Here is a 22,079-nt window from a genome sequence, read left to right as displayed (position 1 = left end):
GTACTACCTATGTCTTTTTAAATGTGGAGTGCGTGTTGGTAATTACAGGGAGAACAAACAGGGATTTAAACTAAAGTATCCAAAGTAAGGCTTTAGGTTTGCTTCCCCCACCCTGATGTTATGTACAATTTTCTTCTTTTGTCTTTAGTCCTTTATTCAAGGTTTAATACCTCAAAGCATAGTTTGCTGAACAGAGATGTTATTGTACAGTTTTATTAGCCAGCAGATGGTAATATAAGGTTTTGCCTTAGTCATACTTAGCATTAGAGAGAAATATACTCCAGTAAAATAACTTGATGAGAAGTAAAATAGTTAATGAACCTATTTCAGGAAGGTGCACACATTTACTTTTGAGAATAAAGGTTCAAAAGGACCATTGTAGGACAAGTGTTAGTAACCTATAGCATATTAACCACATGGTGGCACATGAACCCAGTTTTTGTTGACATGTACCTCTAAGGAGCCATATTCATAATTGAAGCATTTATGAGATTTTATATTATTTTACTACTAGTTTTAGGTGTACAAAACAACATAATGATTAGACATTTATACCCCTGACAAAGTGATAACCCCAGCAAGTCTCCTACCCCTGTGACATTGTATATAGTTATTACAGTACCATTGACTATATACCCTACGCTATACTTTACATCCTGTGACTATACACACACACACACACACACACACACACACACACACACACACAGATAAATATATACACATTTTCTGAAAAGAAACTATATTAATTGTAATGATATATACCAATAACAAAAGATGAATACAAGTCACGTTTGACTTCTGCAACTACAAGAGGTGCTCAAAGTGGTTACCATCAGCTTCCAGACACTTCTGATTATGGCAAATTACTGCTGGAGCATAGATAACATCTCTTAAATGTGTATACATTTTTTTTGGCTTCCTCAGTACGTATATGAGGTCCAACAATTAAGTTGGCAAACTTGTTTGGTATCAGAGGGATTATTCATTATGAATTTGTACCAACTGGACAGTTAACCAAGTTTACTATTTGGAAGTGCTGAAAAGGCCTGCGTGAAATCACCTGAACTTTTCGCCAAAAATTCATGGCTCTTGCATCAAACAATACACCAGCTCAGGATGGCACTGTTTGTGAGGGAATGTTTAGCCAGTTAACATATAACTGCATTGGAAAACCCTCCCTATTTACCTGATAGCATCCAATGACATCTTTCTTTACCCGAAGATAAAGGAAATATTGAAAGGAAGACATTTTGATGACATTCAGGATATCAAGGGTAATACGACGACAGGTCTGATGGCCATTCCAGAAAAAGAGTTCCAAAATTGCTTTGAAAAGTGGACTAGGCGCTGGCATCAATGCATAGCTTCTCAAGGGGAGTACTTCAAAGATCACCATAGTGATTTTCAGCAATGAGGTATATAGTATTTTCTAGGATGAGTTCACGAACTTAATTGTCAGACCTTGTATATGGGTGTATATAATTAGAGTTGACATTCAGTATCATTTTACATTGGTTTCAGGTGTACAGTGCAGGGGTTAGGCATTTATATAATCTGTGACGTGATCCCCTCAAAGAGTCCAGTACCCATCTGGCACCCTACATAATCTTTACAACATTATTGATTCCCCATAGTGTATTTCAGAGTCCCGTGACTATTTTCTGACTACCAATTTGTACTTTCTAATCCCTTCACTTTCTCACCCATCTCCCCAAACCCTCTCCCATCTAGAAACCATCAGTTTTTTCTCTATCTATGAGGCTATTTCTGTTTTGTTTGCTAGCTTATTCTATTCTTTATATCCCGCATATAAGTTGAGATATGGTATTTGTCTTTTTCAGTCTGACTTATTTCACTTAGCATAACTTCCTCTAAGGCCATCCACGTTGTTGCAAATGGTAAGATTTTATGCTTTTTAATGGCAGCGTAATACTCCATTTTATAAATGTACCACAGTTTATTTATCCAATCGTCTATTATGGCATTTTGGTTGTTTCCATATATTGGCTATTGTGAGTAGTGCTGCAGTAAACATAGGGATGCATATATCTTTTCAAATTAGTGTTTTGGATTTCTTTGAATAAGTACCCAGGAGTGGAATTGCTGGGTGATAAGGTAGTTCTATTTTTAATTTTTTGAGGAACCTCCATACTGTTTTCCGTAGTGTCTGTACCAATTTGCAATCCCACCAACAATGCACGAGGGTTCCCTTTTCTCCACATCCTCACCAACGCTTGTTGTTTGTTGATTTTTGCATGATAGCTATTCTGACAGGAGTAAAGTGGTATCTCATTGTGATTTTTATTTCCATATCTCTGATGATTAGTGACATTGAGCATATTTTCATATGTCTATGGGCAATGTGTATGTCCTCTTTGGAGAAATGTCTCTTCAGGTCCTCTGCCCATTTTTTAATTGGATTGTTCTGATTTTTTTTGGTGTTGAGTTGCATTAGGTTTTTATAAATTTTTGGTATTAACCCCTTATCAGATGTATCCTTGGCAAATATCTTCTCCCATTAGGTAGAATATCTTTTTGTTTTGTTGATGGTTTCCTTTGATGTGCAAAAACTTTTTTGTTTGGTGTAGTCCCATTTGTTTAATTTTCTTTTGTTTCCCTTTCCCGAGGAGATATATCAGTAAAAATATTACTAAGGGTAGTGTCTGAGAGTTTATTTCCTATATTTTCCTCTACGAGTTTTATGGTTTCGGGTCTTACATTTAAGTCTTTTAATCCATTTTGAGTTAATTCTTGTATGTGGCGTAAGGTGATCTAGTTTCTTTTTTTTTTTTTTTTGCATGTTTCTGTCCAGTTTTTCCAGCACCATTTATTAAGTAGACTCTTTACCCCAGTGTAAATTCTTTCTTTCTTTGTCATAGATTAAATGACCATAGGCATGGATTTATTTTGGGCGCTCTATTCTGTTCCATTGATCTATGTGTCTGTTTTTATGCCAATACCATGTTGTTTTGATTACTATAACCTTATAGTATAGTTTGATACCAGGTAGCATGATACCTCCCACTGTTGTTCTTTCTCAGGATTGCCGTGGCTATTAGTGTCTTTAATGGTTCCATATAAATTTTAGGATTATTTGTTCTAGTTCTATGAATAACACCGTTGGTATTTTGATAGGGATTGTGTTGAATCTGTAGATTGCATTAGATAGTATGGACATTTTAACTATTTTAATTCTTCCTATCCATGAGCATGGTGTATGTTTCCATTTATTTGTCTCTAAATTCTCTCTTCAATGTCACAATTTTCTGAGTACAGGTCTTTTTCATTCTTGGTTAAATTTATTCCTAATAAGTATTTTACTTTTTGATGCAGTACTTATTGGGATTGTTTTCTTAATTTCTCTTTCTGATAGTTTGTTATTGGTGTATAAACATGCAACTGATTTCTCAATATTGATTTTGTATCCTGCTACTTTACTAAATTCATTTATCAGTTCTAATAGTTTTCTGGTGGAATCTTTGGGGTTTTTCATATACAGTACATGTCACCTGCATATAATAACACTTTTACTTCTCCCTTTCCAATTTGTATGCCTTTTATTTTATTTTTCATGTCTGATTGCTGTGGCTAGAACTTCCAGCACTGTGTTGAATAAATGGTGTGAAAGAGAACATCCTTGTTATGTTCCTGATCTTAAGGAGAATGGTTTTAGCTTTTCCCCATTGAGTATATTAGCTGTGGGTATGTCATACATGGTCTTTATTATGTTCAGATATGTTCTCTCTATTCCCACTTTGCTGAGAGTTTTTATCATAAATGAATATTGGATTATGTTAAATGTTTTTCGGCATCGATATGACCATATGGTTTTTATTTTTCATTTTGTTTATGTGGTGTATCCTGTTAATTAATTTGTGAATATTGAACCAACCTTGCATTTCAGGAATGAATCCCATTTGATTGTGGTGTATGATCTTTTTAATGTGTTGCAGAATTCGGTTTGCTATTTTTTTTCCATTTTTAAAAATTAGTTTCAATTGTACTAAGCAACATAATAGTTAGACATTTAAACCCGTTGTAAAGTGATAACCCACTCCCCAAGTTACTACCCCTTTGACATTTTATATAGCTGTTACAATACCACGTCCTGTGACTATATATACCTATATATTTAGTTATAGTTGACATTCAATATTATTCTACTTCAGCGTCAGGTGTATAGCCCATTGGTCAGGCATCTATATAGTCTATGACATGATTCCTCTGATAAGTCCAGTGTCCATCTGGCACCTTACATGATCTTTACAACATTGTTGATTATATTCCCCATACTGTATTAACTACCAATTTGTATTTCTTAATGCCTTCACCTTTTTTACCCTACCCCCAACCCCGTTCCAAACTATCACCCTGATAGATCTAGTACCTATCTGGCACCATGCCTAGTTATTACAATATTATTTAGTATATTCCTTATGCTATATCCTACATCCCCATGACTACTATAACAACCAATTTGTACTTCTTAATTCCTTCCCCTTTCACCCATCCTTAACCCCCCTCCTATCTTAATGAAGTCCCTCTAAGATTCCTTGTAATACTGGTTTGGTGGTGATGAACTCCTTTAGCTTTTTCTTGTTTGGGAAGCTCCTTATCTGTCCTTCAGTTCTAAATGACAGACTTGCTGGGTAGAGTAATCTTGGTTGTATGTCATTGCTTTTCATCACTTGGAATATTTTCTGCCACTCCTTTCTTGCCTGCCTGCAAAGTTTCTGTTGAGAAATCAGCTGACAGTTTTATGAGGGCTCCCTTGTAGGTAACTAACTGCTTTTCTCTTGATGCTTTTAAGATTCTCTCTTTGTATTTGACCTTTGGCGTTTTAATTATGATGTGTCTTGGTGTTGGCCTCTTTGGGTTCATCTTGTTTGGGACTCTGTGCTTCATGGACTTGAATGTCTATTTCCTTCACCAAGTTAGGGAAGTTTTCTGTCATTATTCCTTCAAATAGGTTTTCAATTCCATGCTCTCTCTCTTCTCCTGGCACCCCATAATGCACATGTTGGTATACTTGATATTGTCCCAGAGGCCCCTTAAATTCTCCTCAATTTTTTTGGATTCTTTTTTCCTTTTGTTGTTCTTGTTGGATGTATTCTGCTACCTTATCTTCTACATCGCTAGTTGGATCCTCTGCTTCATCTAATCTGTTGATTCCCTGCAATATATTCTTCATTTCTGTTATTGTATCCTTTATTTCTGATTCATTCATTTTTATGGTTTCCACCTCCATTTTTATGCTTCCTATCTTCTTTCAAAGTTCTCCCTGAGCATTCTTATTACCAGTGTTTGGAACTGTGTGTCTGATAGATTGCTCATCTCCATTTCGCTTAGTCCTTTTTCTGGACCTTTATTCTGTTCTTTTATTTGGGACATGTTTCTTTGTCTCTCCATTTTGGCTGCCTCCCTGTGTTTGTTTCTGAGTATTAGGTAGAGCTGCTATGTCTTCCGGTCTTAGCAGAATGGCCTTATGTAGTAGGTGTGCTGGGGTTCAATGGTGCAGTCTTTTTGGTCACGTGAGCCATGCGCTCCAAGTGTATCCCTTGTGTGGGTGGCGTGTGCCCTCCTCTCGTAGTTGAGCCTTCATTGATAATTGCACATCAGTGGGAGGGACTGACTGTTGGGCTCACTGGTTGTGAGGACTGGCTTTAACTACAGTGAAAGAGTTGTTCTGCAGGGGCTGACCCTATGGCTCCAGCTTGTTTTGAAGTCGGCCACTGGGGTAGCCAGCTCCAGGACCACCTTGGAGGGGATCTGCTGTATGTCTACTTTAGCCACAGCCCATGCCCCACTCAGGGCCACCCAGTGGGATGCAGAAAGAAATCCACAGGTGGCTGCTGTTAGTGCTGTGCTTGGAAGCGCCTTGAGAGGCCAAGCCGAGAACCTAGGCCGGCTGCCGCTAGTGCCATCTTAGGGCTGGTCAGCCAGAGGTAGAGGACGTGTCCAAGCCAGATGCTGCTTGTCTGGGTTCCGCGAACCTTTGAGATTCTAGGAAAGTTTGCAGCTTGAGCCAAGGCAGGCGGTCTGCATGAAAAAGCTGCTGGAAGCGGCCTAGGAGTACCCAAAAGTTGGGCGGGGCAAACTAACTGCAGATATTCAGATATGGCGGCCATCTATGTTCATGCGCCACGAAGGGGTAGGGCTCAACAAAGAAACAGTGGCCTCTGCCAGTTCCCCCATCCGGGAGAAAGCTGCATCTCCAGCCCCCATCCCAAGCCAGACAACTCAATTCCCCACCATTTGTCCCTGCCGCCTTTCTAGCTGCTACCCCAGCACTGGAGCTCAGAACAAGTGATTTTCTTGGTGGTTAAGTCCGCATGTAGTCCCTTTAAAAGGAGTGCCTGTGAGTGCTGCTGTACTCAGTCTCACTCAGTCACAATCTCCGCTGGTTTTTGCAGCCAGCAATTACGGGGACTTCTCTTCCTGGCACTGGAACACTGGACTGGAGTGGGGCTGGGATCTCTTGCCCTTCTAGGGGATGGTGAGGGACCCCCACAGCCGAAATAGCCCTCCCAATATTTAATGGTCACATGTGAGTGTGGGACCAGAGCCTGTTCCGCGTCTCTGGCCCTCCTACCAGTCTGGAGGTGGCTTCTTCTGGACGTCCTTAGTTGAAAGGCTTCAGTTCAGCTTGATTTTAGGTGATTCTCAATAATGGCTGTTTTGTAGATTAGTTATAATTTTGATGTGGTTGTGAGAGAAGATAAGCACAGCATTTACCTACTGCGCCATCTTGGTTCCTCCCTTCGGTTTGTTAATAGTTTTCTGAAGATTTTTACATCTATGTTCATTAGGGATATTGGCCTATAGTTTTGTTTTGTAATGTCTTTGCCTAGTTTTGGAATCAGGGTAATGGTGGCCTCATAAAATTAACTTTGGAGCCTTCCCTCCTCTTGGATTTTATAAAATAGTTTGATGAGAATAAGGGTTAACTCTTTGTTGAATGTTTGGTAAAATTCACCTGTGAAGCCATCTGGTCAAGGACTTTTGTTTCTTGGGAGCTTGTTGATTAGTGATTCAATTTTGTTGGTAGCAATCAGTCCCTTCAAGTTTCCTGTTTCTTCTTGGTTCAACCCTGGAAGATTGTATGCTTCTAAGAAATTATTCTTTCTTTTCCAGATTGTCCAATTTGTCGGCATACTGTTGCTCATAGTATTTTCTTAAAATTTTTTGTATTTCTGTGGTGTCAGTTGTCACTTCTCTTTCGCTTCTGATTTTAGTTATTTGGGTCCTCTTTTTTTTTTTTTTTTTTTTTTGATGAGTCTGGTTAAAGTTTTGTTAGTTTTGTTTATCTTTTCAAAAAACCAGCTCTCGGTTTCATTGATCTTTGTGTGTGTGTGTGTGTGTGTGTGTGTGTGTGTATAAAATTAGTCTATTTAATTTAATTCCACTATGATCTTTATTATTTCCCTCCTTCTACTCACTTTGGGCTTTGTTTGCTGTTCTTTTTCCAGTTCCCTTAGGTGTAAAGACAGACTGTTGATTTGAGATTTTTTTTTTTTAGGTATGCCTGCATTGCTATGAATTTTCCCTCCCATAGATTTTGGATCATTGTGAGCATATATGAGGTTTGATGTCATTGTCTCCCACTTTGCCTCTTAAAACAAGTTGTTTCTATATTTGTATTCACTGGCATAAAAATTATTATTATTGACTTACTCGTCTGAATGAGACTAGATCACCAGAAATCATAATACATTTCTTTGTAGGTTATAAAAATTCTCCTATTCAGTGTTTGCTGGGGTGGTTGGTGCCAAGTAAAAAGGTTACCCTTTCCCAGGTAACCTACCAACCACACTTTTTAGGGTGTAATCTCAGGCAAGCCACATAAGCTTTTCAAGCCTCACTTCTCTCAATAAGAAGATAGTAGGACCTACTTAACAAAGGAGATTATCCATGTAAAGCACATTTCCTTGCACATAGTAAGTGCTCAAATGTTAGCTGCTATTTTGTTTACATAATTTTTTACTAATATTGCCATTATATACTCAGTTCATTTCTCTGAAACCTGTGTAGACTTAAATTTTTGAAATTTCACAGGAGTCATGTGAGGTTCTAATCCTAGAAGATTAAGCTTGACATATCACAGATCAGGGGAAGACTGAAAACATTTAGGGGCCAGAGGCAGTAATCTCAGCTAGGTTACATAAGAGACAGGTATTTGAGGCTTGAATTCCCCTGGAAATCAATTATAATCAAGAAGGAATATAATAACATTTAATTACTAGATACTGGTAATCATTTTGAGTGATGGTAGCATACATTTGACTATGAACTATTAACCTTTCTAACATTCAAGGATTTTTTCCTTAGGTAATATATACAGTTTTAGAAGATTGTCTACCTTATAGCCCCCTGATAATTCTGTAGTAATTCTTAAAAGTGAAGATGTGTTTCTAGTGTCCCTCCACAAACTACAATGTAAAAACTTGTTAATAGACTGACCATCCTTTATTTAAAGTGCTGCTTTGTATCTTGTTTTGATTGAATCACTTTATAACACAAGAAAAACCATTAAGGAGCCAGAGTCACAAAGTATTTTAGGGGAAACATTTGGGTTAAGGAGACCGTGGTGTCAGTAATGCCCCTAAATAGCAGACTCCCTAACCCTGGAAAGCTTTTTCAAATCACTGCTAATGGAAACATCAACATATGTGAAGCCTCCTTGCTGACGGAATTGCAGGTGGAATGCAAGATTTCATTAGGGAGGGTTTGAAGCAGATCATGGAACTTCTCAAATTAACATAGCAAGTTTGTATTTAGTAAATGCTCATTGATTAAATGAATTAAGTAGTGGGAACATTTTTGGCTTAATAGACAAATTGAAAGATGCATCTGTTCTCTCTACATTATAAGCTTCCTACTAGCCTATGAGGGCAAGGATTGTGTCACTGTATCTTCACTGTATCCACAGCACCTGGCATGTTACCTAGCACATAGCAACTATTCAATAAAATTGTGATATGTGAACAAATGAATTTTTGTCCTAAAATTACGAGCTTGCTGTTGTAAGTAAATGGTTGACATGCCTTTAAAATAGAATTTTTTCTTATGTGTAGTTCTTAGACTAACCTGCAGCTTGATAAAAATGCAGATTCCTGGCTTCATCCAAGATGTAGTGCATGAATTTGGGGGTTGGGGTGGGGAATTTATTTTAACGAGGTCCACCATTGTTGTGGGTACAAGGTATGTAGTAGCATGATTTGCCTTTATAATCATTGTCAGCTAAATCTTTGAATTAATAATAATGAGCAGTTACTAACATTTACTGAGTGTTTTTTATGCTAGGCACTGTACCAAGGGTTTACTAGTCTTCAATCATTTAATCCTTATAGCCACCTTACAAAACTGGTGCAGTTTATTTCTATTTTATAGATAATGAAATTATGGCATAGAGAAGTGGTGGCACCTACATTTGATTTCAGTGCCATGACGCCAGAGCTCATACTCTTTAACCATTACACTATTGTGCTGACATTAATATGTTACATGATGAAACTTGTGGAAGAAGTAGATTGAGGCGCTCTCCTTTGATATGATTTCACACTTCTTTTTTATTTCCAACTTTTTTATTGCGATATTATTGACATGTAACATTATATTCGTTGAAGGTGTATAACATAATGATTCTATCTATGTATATATTATGAAATGATCACCATAGTAATCTAGTTAACATCCATCACCACAGATTTTTTTCTTGTGATGAGAACTTCTAAGATCTACTCTCTCAGCAACTTTCAAATATGCAATACAGTGTTATTAACTACAGTCACCATGATGTACATTATATCGCCGGGACTTACTCATCTTATAACTGAAAGCTTGTTCCCTTTGACAAACATCTCCCCATTTTACACATACACCCCCAGTAGTCTACTCTGTTTCTGTAAATTCAGTATTTTTTAAATTCCACATATAAGTGAGATCATACAGTATTTGTCTTTCCCAATCTGACTTCACTTAGCATAATACCCTCAAGGTCTATCTATGTTCTTGGCTGAATTATATTCCATGGTGTGTGTGTGTGTGTGTGTGTGTGTGTGTGTGTGTAATTGTCTTTACCCATTCATCCATCAGTAGACACTTAGGTTATTTCCATGTCTTGGCTATTGCAAATAATGTGATGAACATGGGGGTGCAGATATCCTTTCAACTTAGTGTATTTTTCCTTTCGATAAATACCCAGAAGTGGAATTGCTGGGTCATATGGTAGATCTGTTTTTAGTGATTTCGAGGAACCTCCATACTGTTTTCCATAATGGCTGTACCAATTTTTATTCTCATTAACAGTGCACAAGGGTTCCTTTTTTTCCACATCCTCACACTTTCTTCTTAATTAATACTGTGGGTTCATGGAAAGGCATTTTCAATGTTATCAATGTATGTAATATTGGAAAGTACTGATTTCATCCTTTAGTTACTGCAAAATTCTAGGGTGGCAAAGCTGGTCCCAGTCCTCCTTCATTACTTTTGATGCCGTACCTATTGATCTTCAGCCCTGAATCGGTATAGCCAAATGATTGGAAGCAGGAGTCCTCAGGCCCACCTTGGTTTGAATCTTGACCTTAGTCAAGTTATTGCACTAATCTGTGCCTCAGTTTCTTGATCTATAATTCTGAGAATTTATGTCTGTTATTCTTCAAAAATCTCATCCTCTCCATTTTTATTTTCATCTCCTTTTGAGACTGTTGTTACTAAATGCTTGCCCTTCTGCTTTTAGCTTCCATATCTTCTAGCTTCTCTTTTGCATTTCCTATTTCTTTAGCCTTTCCTTCTGTCTTCTGGAAGAGTGCCTCAATCTGATGTCCTAACTCATTAAGTTATTCTTCAGTTCTCCTGCTGTTTATACTATCCATTGAGTTATTTATTTCAGGGATAATTTTTATCCCTAGTATTTCATTTTGACTCTTAGATAATTTTTATTTTAATTTCATATTGATATTTTCCCTTGTTTCCTTAAGTATACTTGTCATGCTTATTTTGAATTTTTGGCACATTTTTCATAACTTTGCTTCAGATTGCATATGGTGCCAGTTTGTTGTCACCCCAGGGGTGCCGTGTGTGTGTGTGTGTGTGTGTGTGTGTGTGTGTGTGTGTGTTTAAGTTCCTAGAATTTATGTTTCCTTTTCCCTTCTTTAGTTTCTGCAGCTTGATTGTGAAGGAGAGAGCCAGCAGCCCACATTGATTCCTAGTTTTAGAAATTTCATCAGTAATATGGGGATAATAGTATGTACTTCATAGAGTTATGAAAATTAGATATTCCATGTGAAGTTCTTAGAACAGTGTTAACATGCAAGTTACACATTCAATTTAGCTTTAAAAAATCTATAAAGAGGTGACTTGGATACAGATCCCTGCGTTAGAAAACTGTTTTGAAATATTAAAATATAGGACTAACTAGAGGTAAAAAGGGTACTGACCAGTCTTTTAGACTTTGGGCTATCTCAGAATTCTGCCACATAATCTAGTGTTGTCTGTCTCCCTTATCGCAAAGAAAATACGAAAAAAATGGTTATTTTTTTTCCTATTTTGAAAACTTTCAAACCAGAAAAATAGAACGAATACTCATATACCCATCACCTAGATTTAGTAATTCATAATAGTTTACCACGTTTACTTCCTTTATGAAATATTTTAAGTTACAAGATTGTATTTCACTTGTAAATATTTCAGTATAAATCTCTGAAATATAAAGACATTTTTAAAACAATAACAGCTGTATTTATTTGATATTACTGTGTTTAGGGTACCTTATAGACAGGATACTGATGCAGAGAGCTTAAGTAACCTGCCCAGTCACCCAGTTATTAATATACAACTGGGACTCCAACCCAGTCTGTTCTCACAGGCCCTGTGCTGACCCCCACGACAGTTCCAGTCCATTTGTAACTGTTTAATGGTGCGTCTCTTCCACTGACAGGAAGCCCATCTGTAGCAGAAACCATAACTGATTGAAAATCCATTCCTTTATCCCTCAGTAGATGTTGGTGATGTTGAAGCTCCTACATTCTCTGTGCTTCTCCCTCTGAACACTCCCTGGGTGAGCTTTTGGCTTCAGTTCCTACCTCCTGGAGGAAAACTTCTAGAGAAGGTGTTATGGTTGACTCTGTAATCTCTGTTGCACCTTGGGTGATTAGTTTGAGCCTATTATATTGATTCCATTCTTCTTACCAGTAATTGGTTTAGAAATAGGAGTATGTTCTGGTCCTGTCCATTGAGACTAAGGGAACATTTGCTGTGGGGCTTCTGGGAAAGGTTTCCTCACTCCTAGGAGCTAGCCACTGGAAGTCACAGTCTCTTCTTTAGGGGAATGTTGTCAAGTCTGGATGTGTACTAGAACTGCTGCAGCTATTGTGCTAAGAGCTGAGGATGGAACCAACAGCAAGGATGGAGGAGTGGAAAGCCTGAAGGGGTCTTTGTCTTTGACGGCACTCAGTCTGCTGACCCTAGAGGCCACCCTAATGCTGAACTTCTTCATATAAGGAAATTAAACATTGTGACTGCTCAAGCCATTGAGAGTGGGTTTTCTGATATATGTAGCAAAAACACATGCTTACTGATACAACCAGGGCAGCATTATGACTTTTGTGGGCCCTTTCCTACAGAAAAATTTCTTCTTAAATCATAATTTATGATTGCAATGGCATAAATATGAATATATTAATATTACATATTAAAACGTCTTTGGTGAAGATGTTTCTTATATAACCACAATACCATAAAATTAATAACTTCTTAATTCCCTAACGTCATCTAATATCACAGCCATATTCAAATTACACCACTGTCTTTTATAGGTGCTTTGTTCAAATCAGGATCCACTCAAGGTACACATATTGCATTTGGTTGTTGTGTCTCTTCGTTAATTTTCTTTTAATTTAGTGCAGTCACTTCCCCTCCATTCCGGATTTGTTTATTTCCTGATGGTGTGTTTGAACTTCTATCTTATATATTCATAAATGAAATTAGATCCAAAGGCTTAATTAGATTCATGGCAAATATTTGTGGCAAGAATGGTTTACAGATGATGTGTAAAAGGAGATTAATATTTAAAAAAAAAACACAGGGTAAAGCAAGGTATGAGGAAAAAGAAGCCATACATATTGAGTGCTTGTGCTATGTTCCTGTAAATGCATTATCTCATATAATCCTTACAATTACCATATGAATTACAGGTGGTACTGTCCCTTTGAAGTAAGGGACTAGGCTCTGGGAGATGGCCCAACTATTAAGAACCAAAGTTAGGGTTCAAAAAGAGAAGGAAAAAAATCAAACAAGGCCTTTATCATTACATAAACATACAATATTTTACTAACAAATCACTTGCTGTCTTTGTCTCAATGTCTGGTAAAATAAGAGCAACAAATTGACTTGACCCTCACAAATAAATTGCTCAGGCTTATCATGCTTTAATGTTAGATAATGAGAGTTATCCTTGAAGCATCAGCTAAAATATTTAACATGTGTATATACATTCACAGGACATGTAATGCCTTATTGGTCCTTCTGTGACTATGATGGCCATATATCTAAGATTTTCTAGGACAATTCTGATGTCAGATAATTTGTCCTATCAAACATTTCCTGAATTTTTAGAAAAATTCAGTTAAGGTATAAAACCCCTCTCTCTCTATGGGAATATATTGTGTGTTTTTTTTAAAGTGAGAGTCTGCTTTAGACCTTTGGAAAAGGTTGGAAGTAAGAGAAAGTGGTAAACAACAGTAGAGTTCTCCCAGTTAGTTCACCATCAGAAGAGAGGGATTAAATTCTGTCAGATATTACTGGTGGATGGATAGGGTCAGGTGTGAGAATTGACCATTAGATTTAGTAGTGCAAAGGTCATTGGTAAACCAGGCCCTGTGCTAAGCACTTCATGTGTAATATTTAATCTGTACAGTAATCCTGTGAAGTAGATACTTATTAGGCCCATTTTACAGACCAGGAAACTGAGTTTCAGGGAGATAACTCGAGGACATAGGGTTGGTAAGTGTTAGAACTAGGATTTAAACCCAGTAAGACTCTAGACCTGTACTGTCCAATACAAGAGCCAGTAGTTATTTCCATTGAAATTAATTGAAATGAAATTAAATTAAAACTTTAGTTCTTCAGTCACATTAATCACATTTTCAGGTGCTCAGTAGCCACATGTGGCTAGTAACTACTGTATTGGACAGCGCAGACAGAGAACACTTCCATCATTTCCCAGAGTTCTTTTGGATAGCAGTATACCAGAGCCTGTGATCTTAACCACTACAAATAAAGCCTCTTAATTTACACAGTTATAAATATATCTGTATTTTTTTTCACTTAAACTAAATTCTGCCATTAAATTTTCCTCTGAAATGCAGAAGGCTGATACAGGTCTTCTTTTTACCAAATCAGTTGACTCCAGCAAAATTATATTGGTCTTTACAACTTAAGCAGTCTGGTCATGAAATTGTTGTATAGAGAAACCTGGGGAAGCAAGGCTATACATGTGTCCGTTCACTCTTTTCCATTTTCATTTAGGGGAGTTGAGAAGGACATAACTAACATGTTGGAGTGATCAGTGATCCTGAATATAGGTACTTGAGTGTCACAATATCTGTATCTTAATATCCTACAGTGTGTTACTTAGTTGGTTTAGTTGGCTGACTCAAATATGTCTTGTAGCATCTAGGAGTAGGAGCAGTGGAAAATTGAAGCTGTTATGCTTTTAGGGGAATTAAGTAGGCAAATGCCACACTTCTGTCTCTTCAATTACTGATGTTTCCATGACCAAGCTTTTTACATCAAATGTAATAGTTTGGACCTTTAAAGGAATATAAATTGTGGGAGAGATTTGGTCAATATAAGAATCACTAGATAACCTTATTTATATCATTTTTTTACCATTTTACCTTTTAATGTTTTCTTTAAGATGTAATTTGAACTGCTAAGTAGTTGCTTTCATTCCTATTGTGTATGTCTTCTATGTCCTTTTTATAGCATGCTTATAGTTGAGTTAGAGGATGCACCACTGTTTCTGAAATGTAGAGATAAGGGGAAGTCCAGATTGTGTAGCATGAGAATTCAGTTCCAATTCAGGCTCTACTTGAAAAGCTATATAACCTCTAAAATGTTACTGCAATCAATATAAAATCTAGAATGATATACTCTTTACTTCACAGTGACTGGCTTGTCTCAAGTGTTATAATAATTGTAATGGATAATTAATTTGTAAAGGTTAAATGCTAAGTATAATATCTAGTTCTTTAAATGTTAAATTGAATAGAAAACATTCTTATCAAAGGAGCCTCTGGCTTTTACCCTCCACCAAAGTCAGTTTGGCAGGCCTGCCTTTTCTTTCCTTGAAAGTGATAAGGTCTGCAGTTGTCACTATCTTATTCATATCTACAATTTGGGGATATGGATATATTTATAAATGCTCCTTGGCAAAGGTTATATCCTCTTGACCTGAAAATCTGACATGAGGTGGTATGTGAACTTCACTCAATAGCTCTGTAGTTACTTATCAAATACACTGTATTTTTTCCAGTGCATTTTGCGAAGAAACAGTCTTCAATTTTGAAAGCAGAAACTTTTTTCACCAGGAATTTTTTTTTTTTACTAAGGATCTAGACTTACTTAAGTAATAAAAGGAATTTTTTCATAGCTTTTTGAATGGGTCCTGTGGCACTTAAGTAGTCTAGTGACATTTTATTTCCAGATATTAGAAAACTCAAATTCAAAGTGATGGAAAGCAAAATATTTTGAAACATGGCAAATCTCCACCCCCGCCCCCAGGCAAAGCCTTGATTGTTTTTTAAAAATTTTATTTTCAAGGTTAAATTTCAGAATTAATTAGATGGGAATTTTTGTCAGCTTGCCAAATACTTTAAACTTCTAAATAAATTAACTTCAAGTTTTAATTTATCATTAACTTTGTTTTATTAATTGAACTAGTCATTTTTAAAGCTTAAACTAATTTAGGTTGTTAGCTAGAATATAAACCATGCTTTTCCCAGCTTGTAAGCTTTCTCACTTATTTAAGGAAAAATAAAGTTTAGACAAAGAAAAGTAAAGGTACACATTTGGATGTAATTTAAACCTCATTTTGATGACTGTTGGCCTAGTGATTATAGATTCTGTTCCAGTATTGTTTTCAATAATAGTGTTACTATAGCAACTAATATAAGTGTATGCTTCAAGAGGGAAAAAACAAAAAAAAAACCACTCCACCGATTATGTTGTATATTGGGATGAAATTTTTCTTTAACTTCCATAACTTGCTCTATACTTTGCAAAACTGTATTTCCCAAAGAAATATTTGAAGGATCCTGTTACAAATACTTTTTAAAAAAAATTTTATTAGGGAATATTGGGGAACAGTGTGTTTCTCCAGGGCCCATCAGCTCCAGGTTGTTGTCCTTCAGTCTAGTTGTGGAGGGCGCAGCCGAGCTCCATGTCCAGTCGCCGTTTTCAATCTTAGTTGCAGGGGGCGTAGCTCACCATCCCATGTGGGAATTGAACTGGCAACCTTATTGTTAAGAGCTTGCACTCTAACCAACTGAGCTGTCCTGCTACCCCACAAATACTTTTTTGCCATCTCAATTTCATCATCTGTTTCTTGTATTGATAGTATACTGCAGTCAGTTTAAACGAGGAGAAATATCAACCATTTGTTTCAGAAATCCTGTATCGTCTTTCTCTTGTGTCTCACACAGCACTGGAGGAAAGAAAGATTTCTGTGTAAATGAATCTTGTTCCAATAAAAGTCAGCTAACTTACATGTAGTGTCTTTTCTTTGTTAAAATGAACATGATAAACATTTGTCTAAGTCCTTGAGTATTGGCATAATTATTGTGCATTAATTGAAGTACATTAAAATTTATCCATTAACCTGTTTCATTGTAGATTTTGTAATAATTAAAAACTGAAAGCAGCCTACATGTGTTAATAAACTCTTAAGAGAAAAATTAAATAGATGATAAAGTGTATCTATATAATACCTTGCAGCCATTAAAAATAATGAAGGTTAAATTTAACGTAAAATGATGTCCATCGAAAGATATTAAGGCAGAAAACTAGGTTTCAAAACTGTATAGTACAATCCCATTTTTTTTTTGTAAAAGTGTGTGTAAGTATGTGAAAGAATATACAACAAATGTTACATAGTTATCTCTAGGTTTTATAGTAGGCTATTAGCATGGTTTCCATTGAAGGTTAATTTCTTTGAAAAGAAGGGAGTGTCATAGCTAGTAGAAGGAATATGAATGTTTTTTTGATTTGATGTTAGGAGAGAGGTGCTATTTAGGAAAGGGTCCAGAATTTTTTAGTGATACAAAACGAAGTCGCATGCACTTTTCCTGACTTGTTGGCATTTTAATTGACTGTGGGTAAAAAGGAAAGATACTGCATGGGTAGAAGCTGAACCTCTACTGTATATAATCTGACCTTAATTAGGTAATCATGTTTGACTAGATAGGATAGATCTCAAATCTGGAATTGGTGGGGAGAAGACCTTAAAAGGTTTGAGAAATGGGATTCCTAAAATCAGGGGTATCCAAATTTTTTTCAACGTTTTTCACCAAGGGCCATACGCGGTAAAATACACAACAGCCGGGCCACTCACTCGATGTGAAGTACGTATTGCCTCACTTGGTTTATTTAAGTAAACTAAATATATTTTTGGAATTTGCTGCGGGCCAATTGAAGATGGGCTACAGGCCAATTAAAAGTGGATTGCGGGCCGCAGTCGGCCCGTGGGCTGCAATTTGGACGCCCCTGCTAAAATGAATATCTCCTGAAGATAAAAATGGTAAAATAGTTCAAGCCTGGTTTAGGCTAATCATGAACTGGCCTTCCACAAGTTTGTGTCTGGTAATTGTGTTTGTTTCAGTTTTTATATAATATTTTATTAAAAATTAACATACGCTTGTTTTAAAAAAACTTCAAAAAGTACAAAAGTGTTAAAAGTGAAAGAAATAGACCTACTTAGGTTTCTCCCTCCGAATCCTTCAGGGGATTATCTTTTTTATCTAAGAGAATAGATCTGGGAAATGGAAGAACTATGCTACAAGACAACAGTCATCCTGGAAGGAGAACTGGCTCTGGGTGGTGAACACATAATGTGATATATCGATGATGTATTATAGAATTGTACACCTATGTAACTTTACTAACTGTTGTCACCCAATAAACTTTAATTTAAAAAAAAAGAAAACAGTCATTCTTTATAGTGTGATAGAATGATCACTAGGTAGGAGTCAGGAAATTTAACATCTAGTCCCAGCTAATCCTTAGCTGTGTGATCGGGGAAAAGTTACTTTGCCTCTCTGGACATCAGTTTCTACCAATTCCAAGATGACAAATTTGGATTTTTAAATTATAGGATGCTAAGCACTAACTTGATAAAGCTCTCTTACATCTCAGACATTTTTAAAAGGGTATATACCGTGTTTCCCCAAAAATAAGACACCGGGTCTTATATTAAGTTTTGCTTCAAAAGACACATTAGGGCTTGTGCTCAGGGGATGTCATCCTGAAAAATCATGCTAGGGCTTATTTTCTGGTTAGGTCTTAGTTTCAGGGAAACGTGGTATGAGTGAGTGCATGTGCATATGTACATTGCATACATTCATTTCTGGAAAAGCTTTCTCTAACCATAAAAAAGTAATTTGTGAATCGTGTTTATAATTGAGAAATAAACACTACACTTAATTGGCATAGTGTTTATTTCCAATGAATTGAGTGTTTCATTTGTTTCTGCTATTCTCAGTCACCCTGTTACACATGTGAGTGGAGAGTATTTCATCTAAATTTACTTACTGTCGTAGCTAGACTAAGTTATTATCCAGTGTTAAGGGAGAATCATTAGCCTAGCTGAAAATTAAGTTCCTAGCACAACTCTTGGTCTTTCCTTTAGGTTGCTTTCTTAGAGAAATGAAGTAATTTTTGACGATGGTTAAGGAAGAGCATCACTATTGCCAGACAGAAGTAAAATTAAGGACTATCCATAGAACATTTCTACCTTGTAGTTTATTTGATATTTTGGAGAACAGCTGCCTTTTCTAACTGTATTTGGCATGGTCACTTGCTGAAAATATTAGTCAGTGGTATCTGGTTTTATTATATACCTCTCAAGTTATTCTTGGGGTGTGAGCATGGGAGTCACATACCTAAAGAAGCATTAGTTTTTAGTAGAATTTAATTCAAACTAGCCTATTGCCCTGCCTGCCTAGTCAGTAACTCTGAACTTTGGAGATCTCCCTAGTGATTATAAACCTGTTCTATATGGCATAGGCCAGAGAAGTCAGCTTTGGTGGCAGATTTCTACACTGATGTAGGAGAGAAATCTCTAGTTAACATTTTAAAAGAATCAAACCTGTTAGTGTCTATGTATTCCATCAGTAGACTTTCTTGCGTCCTCTCATTTGTATGGTCTTTTAATGTTTTCTGTTTTTAGCAAAAGTAATAGCACATGCATGTCAAAATGAATTCTAAAATCTCAACAGCAGTATCCATTAAGAAAACCAGTTCATTTTCTTTCATGAAATTATGAAGTCATTACTTCAGGTGTTTATTGAGGTAGCAAGATAAAAAGTTGTTTACATGATATCAAATATCAGGATATTTGGAATTAGTGTCAGCATTTATTGTACAGAAATAAAAACTTAGGGCCTCATGATTTAAATTTTTAATCTTGAGTTATTTAACAGACATTTGAGTTCCTACCATTGTGTTGGACCCTATACTCTAGGTATGATTTAAGATATAAAGACAAGATTCCCATAAATGTGGGCTTTGTCTATGCTAAGATGTATGGAAGCATTAAGAATTACTAGAGGGGCTGGCTGGTGGCTCAGGCGGTTGGAGCTCTGTGCTCCTAATGCCGAAGGCTGCTGGTTCGATTCCCACATGGGCCAGTGGGCTCTCAACCACAAGGTTGCCGATATGATTCCTTGACTTCTGCAAGGGATGGTGGGCTGTGCCCCCTGCAACTAACAATGGCAACTGGATCTGGAGCTGAGCTGTGCCCTCCACAACTAAGACTGAAAGGGCAACAACTTGACTTGGAAAAAGCCCTGGAAGTACACACTGTTCCCCAATAAAGTCGTGTTCCCCTTCCCCAATAAAATCTTAAAAAAAAATAAAAGAATGCTTACCCAAAACAATATGAATAAAAATTTATAAAAAAGAATTACTAGATACAAATTTAATTTAATGTGCTAAATACCTTCCCATACCTTCCTTTGACCAGTAATTATTTATGTTCCGTCACTAAATTCACATTCAATTTAGAAAGCATGTTCTAAGGGAGCTTGCTGTTACAAGCTATGAAAAATCCTTTTGTGGAATGAATTAATTTGCCTTTTAAATATTCAGGTTTTCATCTGTGATTTCTTAATAAACAGCTTGTGAATATTTTAATTTTATATTAGCAAGTAACATATCTGTCGTTCACTTTAACCCACCCCCAATCTCTCTTTGTGTCTCTCTCATAATCATAATTACACAGAGTAGAAGTTTGGTGTTCTTGCTGAATATATAAATGATCCCAATTTTTAAGATTTTGATTTTTTAACTTTAAAAAAATGACTTCAGACACCATGAAATTGAAAAAAAAACCTATGATAATAAATTGATTAACAGTGTATATCAGTTTAAATTTGATCCATGGGTCCTTACAGTGTAATTTATTTTTGAGTTTCCTACAATTGAAATAAATATAAAGACTATGTTCCAGTTAAACTCTCCTGTAGCTGTTTAATTTAGATTTGGTTTTTGTTAGTATAGTGGTTGGTAGATAAAGTGATTGTGAAAATAAAACTATTAAACATGTATAAACAGGAATAGCCATAGCCATGATTTTTAGTACATCCAATGTAATTTCTGATTTAAGCATACTTATTAATTTAGAACTAAGCACAAAACAAAATACGTATGAAAAAATTAGAAAAAAAGTGCGAGAGAAAAAAAACCTTGAAAGCTAGAAAGTAGTTATTAAAGAATTGAATCCCTAAAGCATGCAATATAAATGAAATTCTTACGTAAGAGGCTGGTGTTGCATGTATAGTAACTTTTCTACGTAATTTATCATATATACCAGAAATATGTATAACAGCCAGTTTCTAGTCTAACAATAGACTAGATATGATCCAGAGGGAGAAAGTAATTCTGTTATTTCAACCCCTCTAAACAGGACACCATACTTGCAGAACTTCTTCAAATACATAAAGAGCACATTGTAGGATATCATGAACATGATTCTCTTTTGGACCACAAAGAAGAAGAAGAGCTGACTGAAGAAGAAAGAAAAGCAGCTTGGGCTGAGTATGAAGCAGAGAAGAAGGTAGTTAATTTGAAACGCTTTTTGATTTTTGTTTTGGTTAATCATTTGAAAGAACAATGAGGAAGAAAAGGGTCATATTTGAAACAGGTGAGTCTTCAGAAACAGAGACCCTGGATAAAGAGTCTGTTTACAGGCTTTGGCTACCTTTGGTTGGTAGGGTGGGAAGAGAGAAGAAAATATTTTCCACTTAAAGAGTGGTAACCCCATTTCTGCTTAGCACTTGCTGAATTGAGAGATTACTGGGAAGGTATATATTTAGCATCACTTAACTCCCTTCAACACCCTCACTGTAATAACAGACATACAGAAGCTTAGAGTTTGAGGTAGGAGTAAATGCAGCATGTATACTATAGAATCTAAATTTTGACTGAATATGTATCACAACACAAAAATATTCTGTTCTTAGACGTTAATGTCAATCTCCAGCAGCAACTTTACGAGTATTTAAAATAGTTCCATATCTGTTTTAAACACCAACCCACTTGAGCAAAAATGTGCCTGAGCATAGGAAATTTTATCCTAATACCTGAATCCTAACTCATTGTACCAAACTTCTTTAACGTTAATGTGATGTTAGGAGTCTCATCATAATTCTCTCAGTTGCCCCATTCTGTGGGAATTATCAGAAAAAGAGTACACCTTTAGGGGTTAAAGCTTTCCATGTAATAAGATCTTGGTTTCGGGTGAAAAGGGTGTTTTGTTTGTGTGTGGAAGAGTGTTAATAATTTCCTAGATCTGAGAATGT

At 36.3% G+C, this 22,079-nt stretch overlaps 1 protein-coding gene across 14 annotated transcripts in view; it reads left to right on the top strand.

The window, feature by feature from the left end:
* The window catches only part of ATRX (ATRX chromatin remodeler), a 251,139-nt gene that overhangs the window by 223,248 nt on the left and 5,812 nt on the right, over positions 1-22,079 (top strand). For all 14 annotated transcript variants that reach the window (XM_019716363.2, XM_074323977.1, XM_074323981.1 and 11 more), the window contains one exon: positions 21,185-21,334. In XM_019716363.2, coding sequence (XP_019571922.2) covers positions 21,185-21,334 — 150 coding nt within the window. The remainder of the gene's footprint in view (positions 1-21,184; positions 21,335-22,079) is intronic.

Source organism: Rhinolophus sinicus, chromosome X (assembly GCF_036562045.2).
Source record: "Rhinolophus sinicus isolate RSC01 chromosome X, ASM3656204v1, whole genome shotgun sequence".
In the NCBI taxonomy this organism is placed as follows: Eukaryota; Metazoa; Chordata; class Mammalia; order Chiroptera; family Rhinolophidae; genus Rhinolophus; species Rhinolophus sinicus.
Note: the sequence above shows the minus strand (reverse complement) of the source record. Positions and strands in the feature narration are given on the sequence as shown.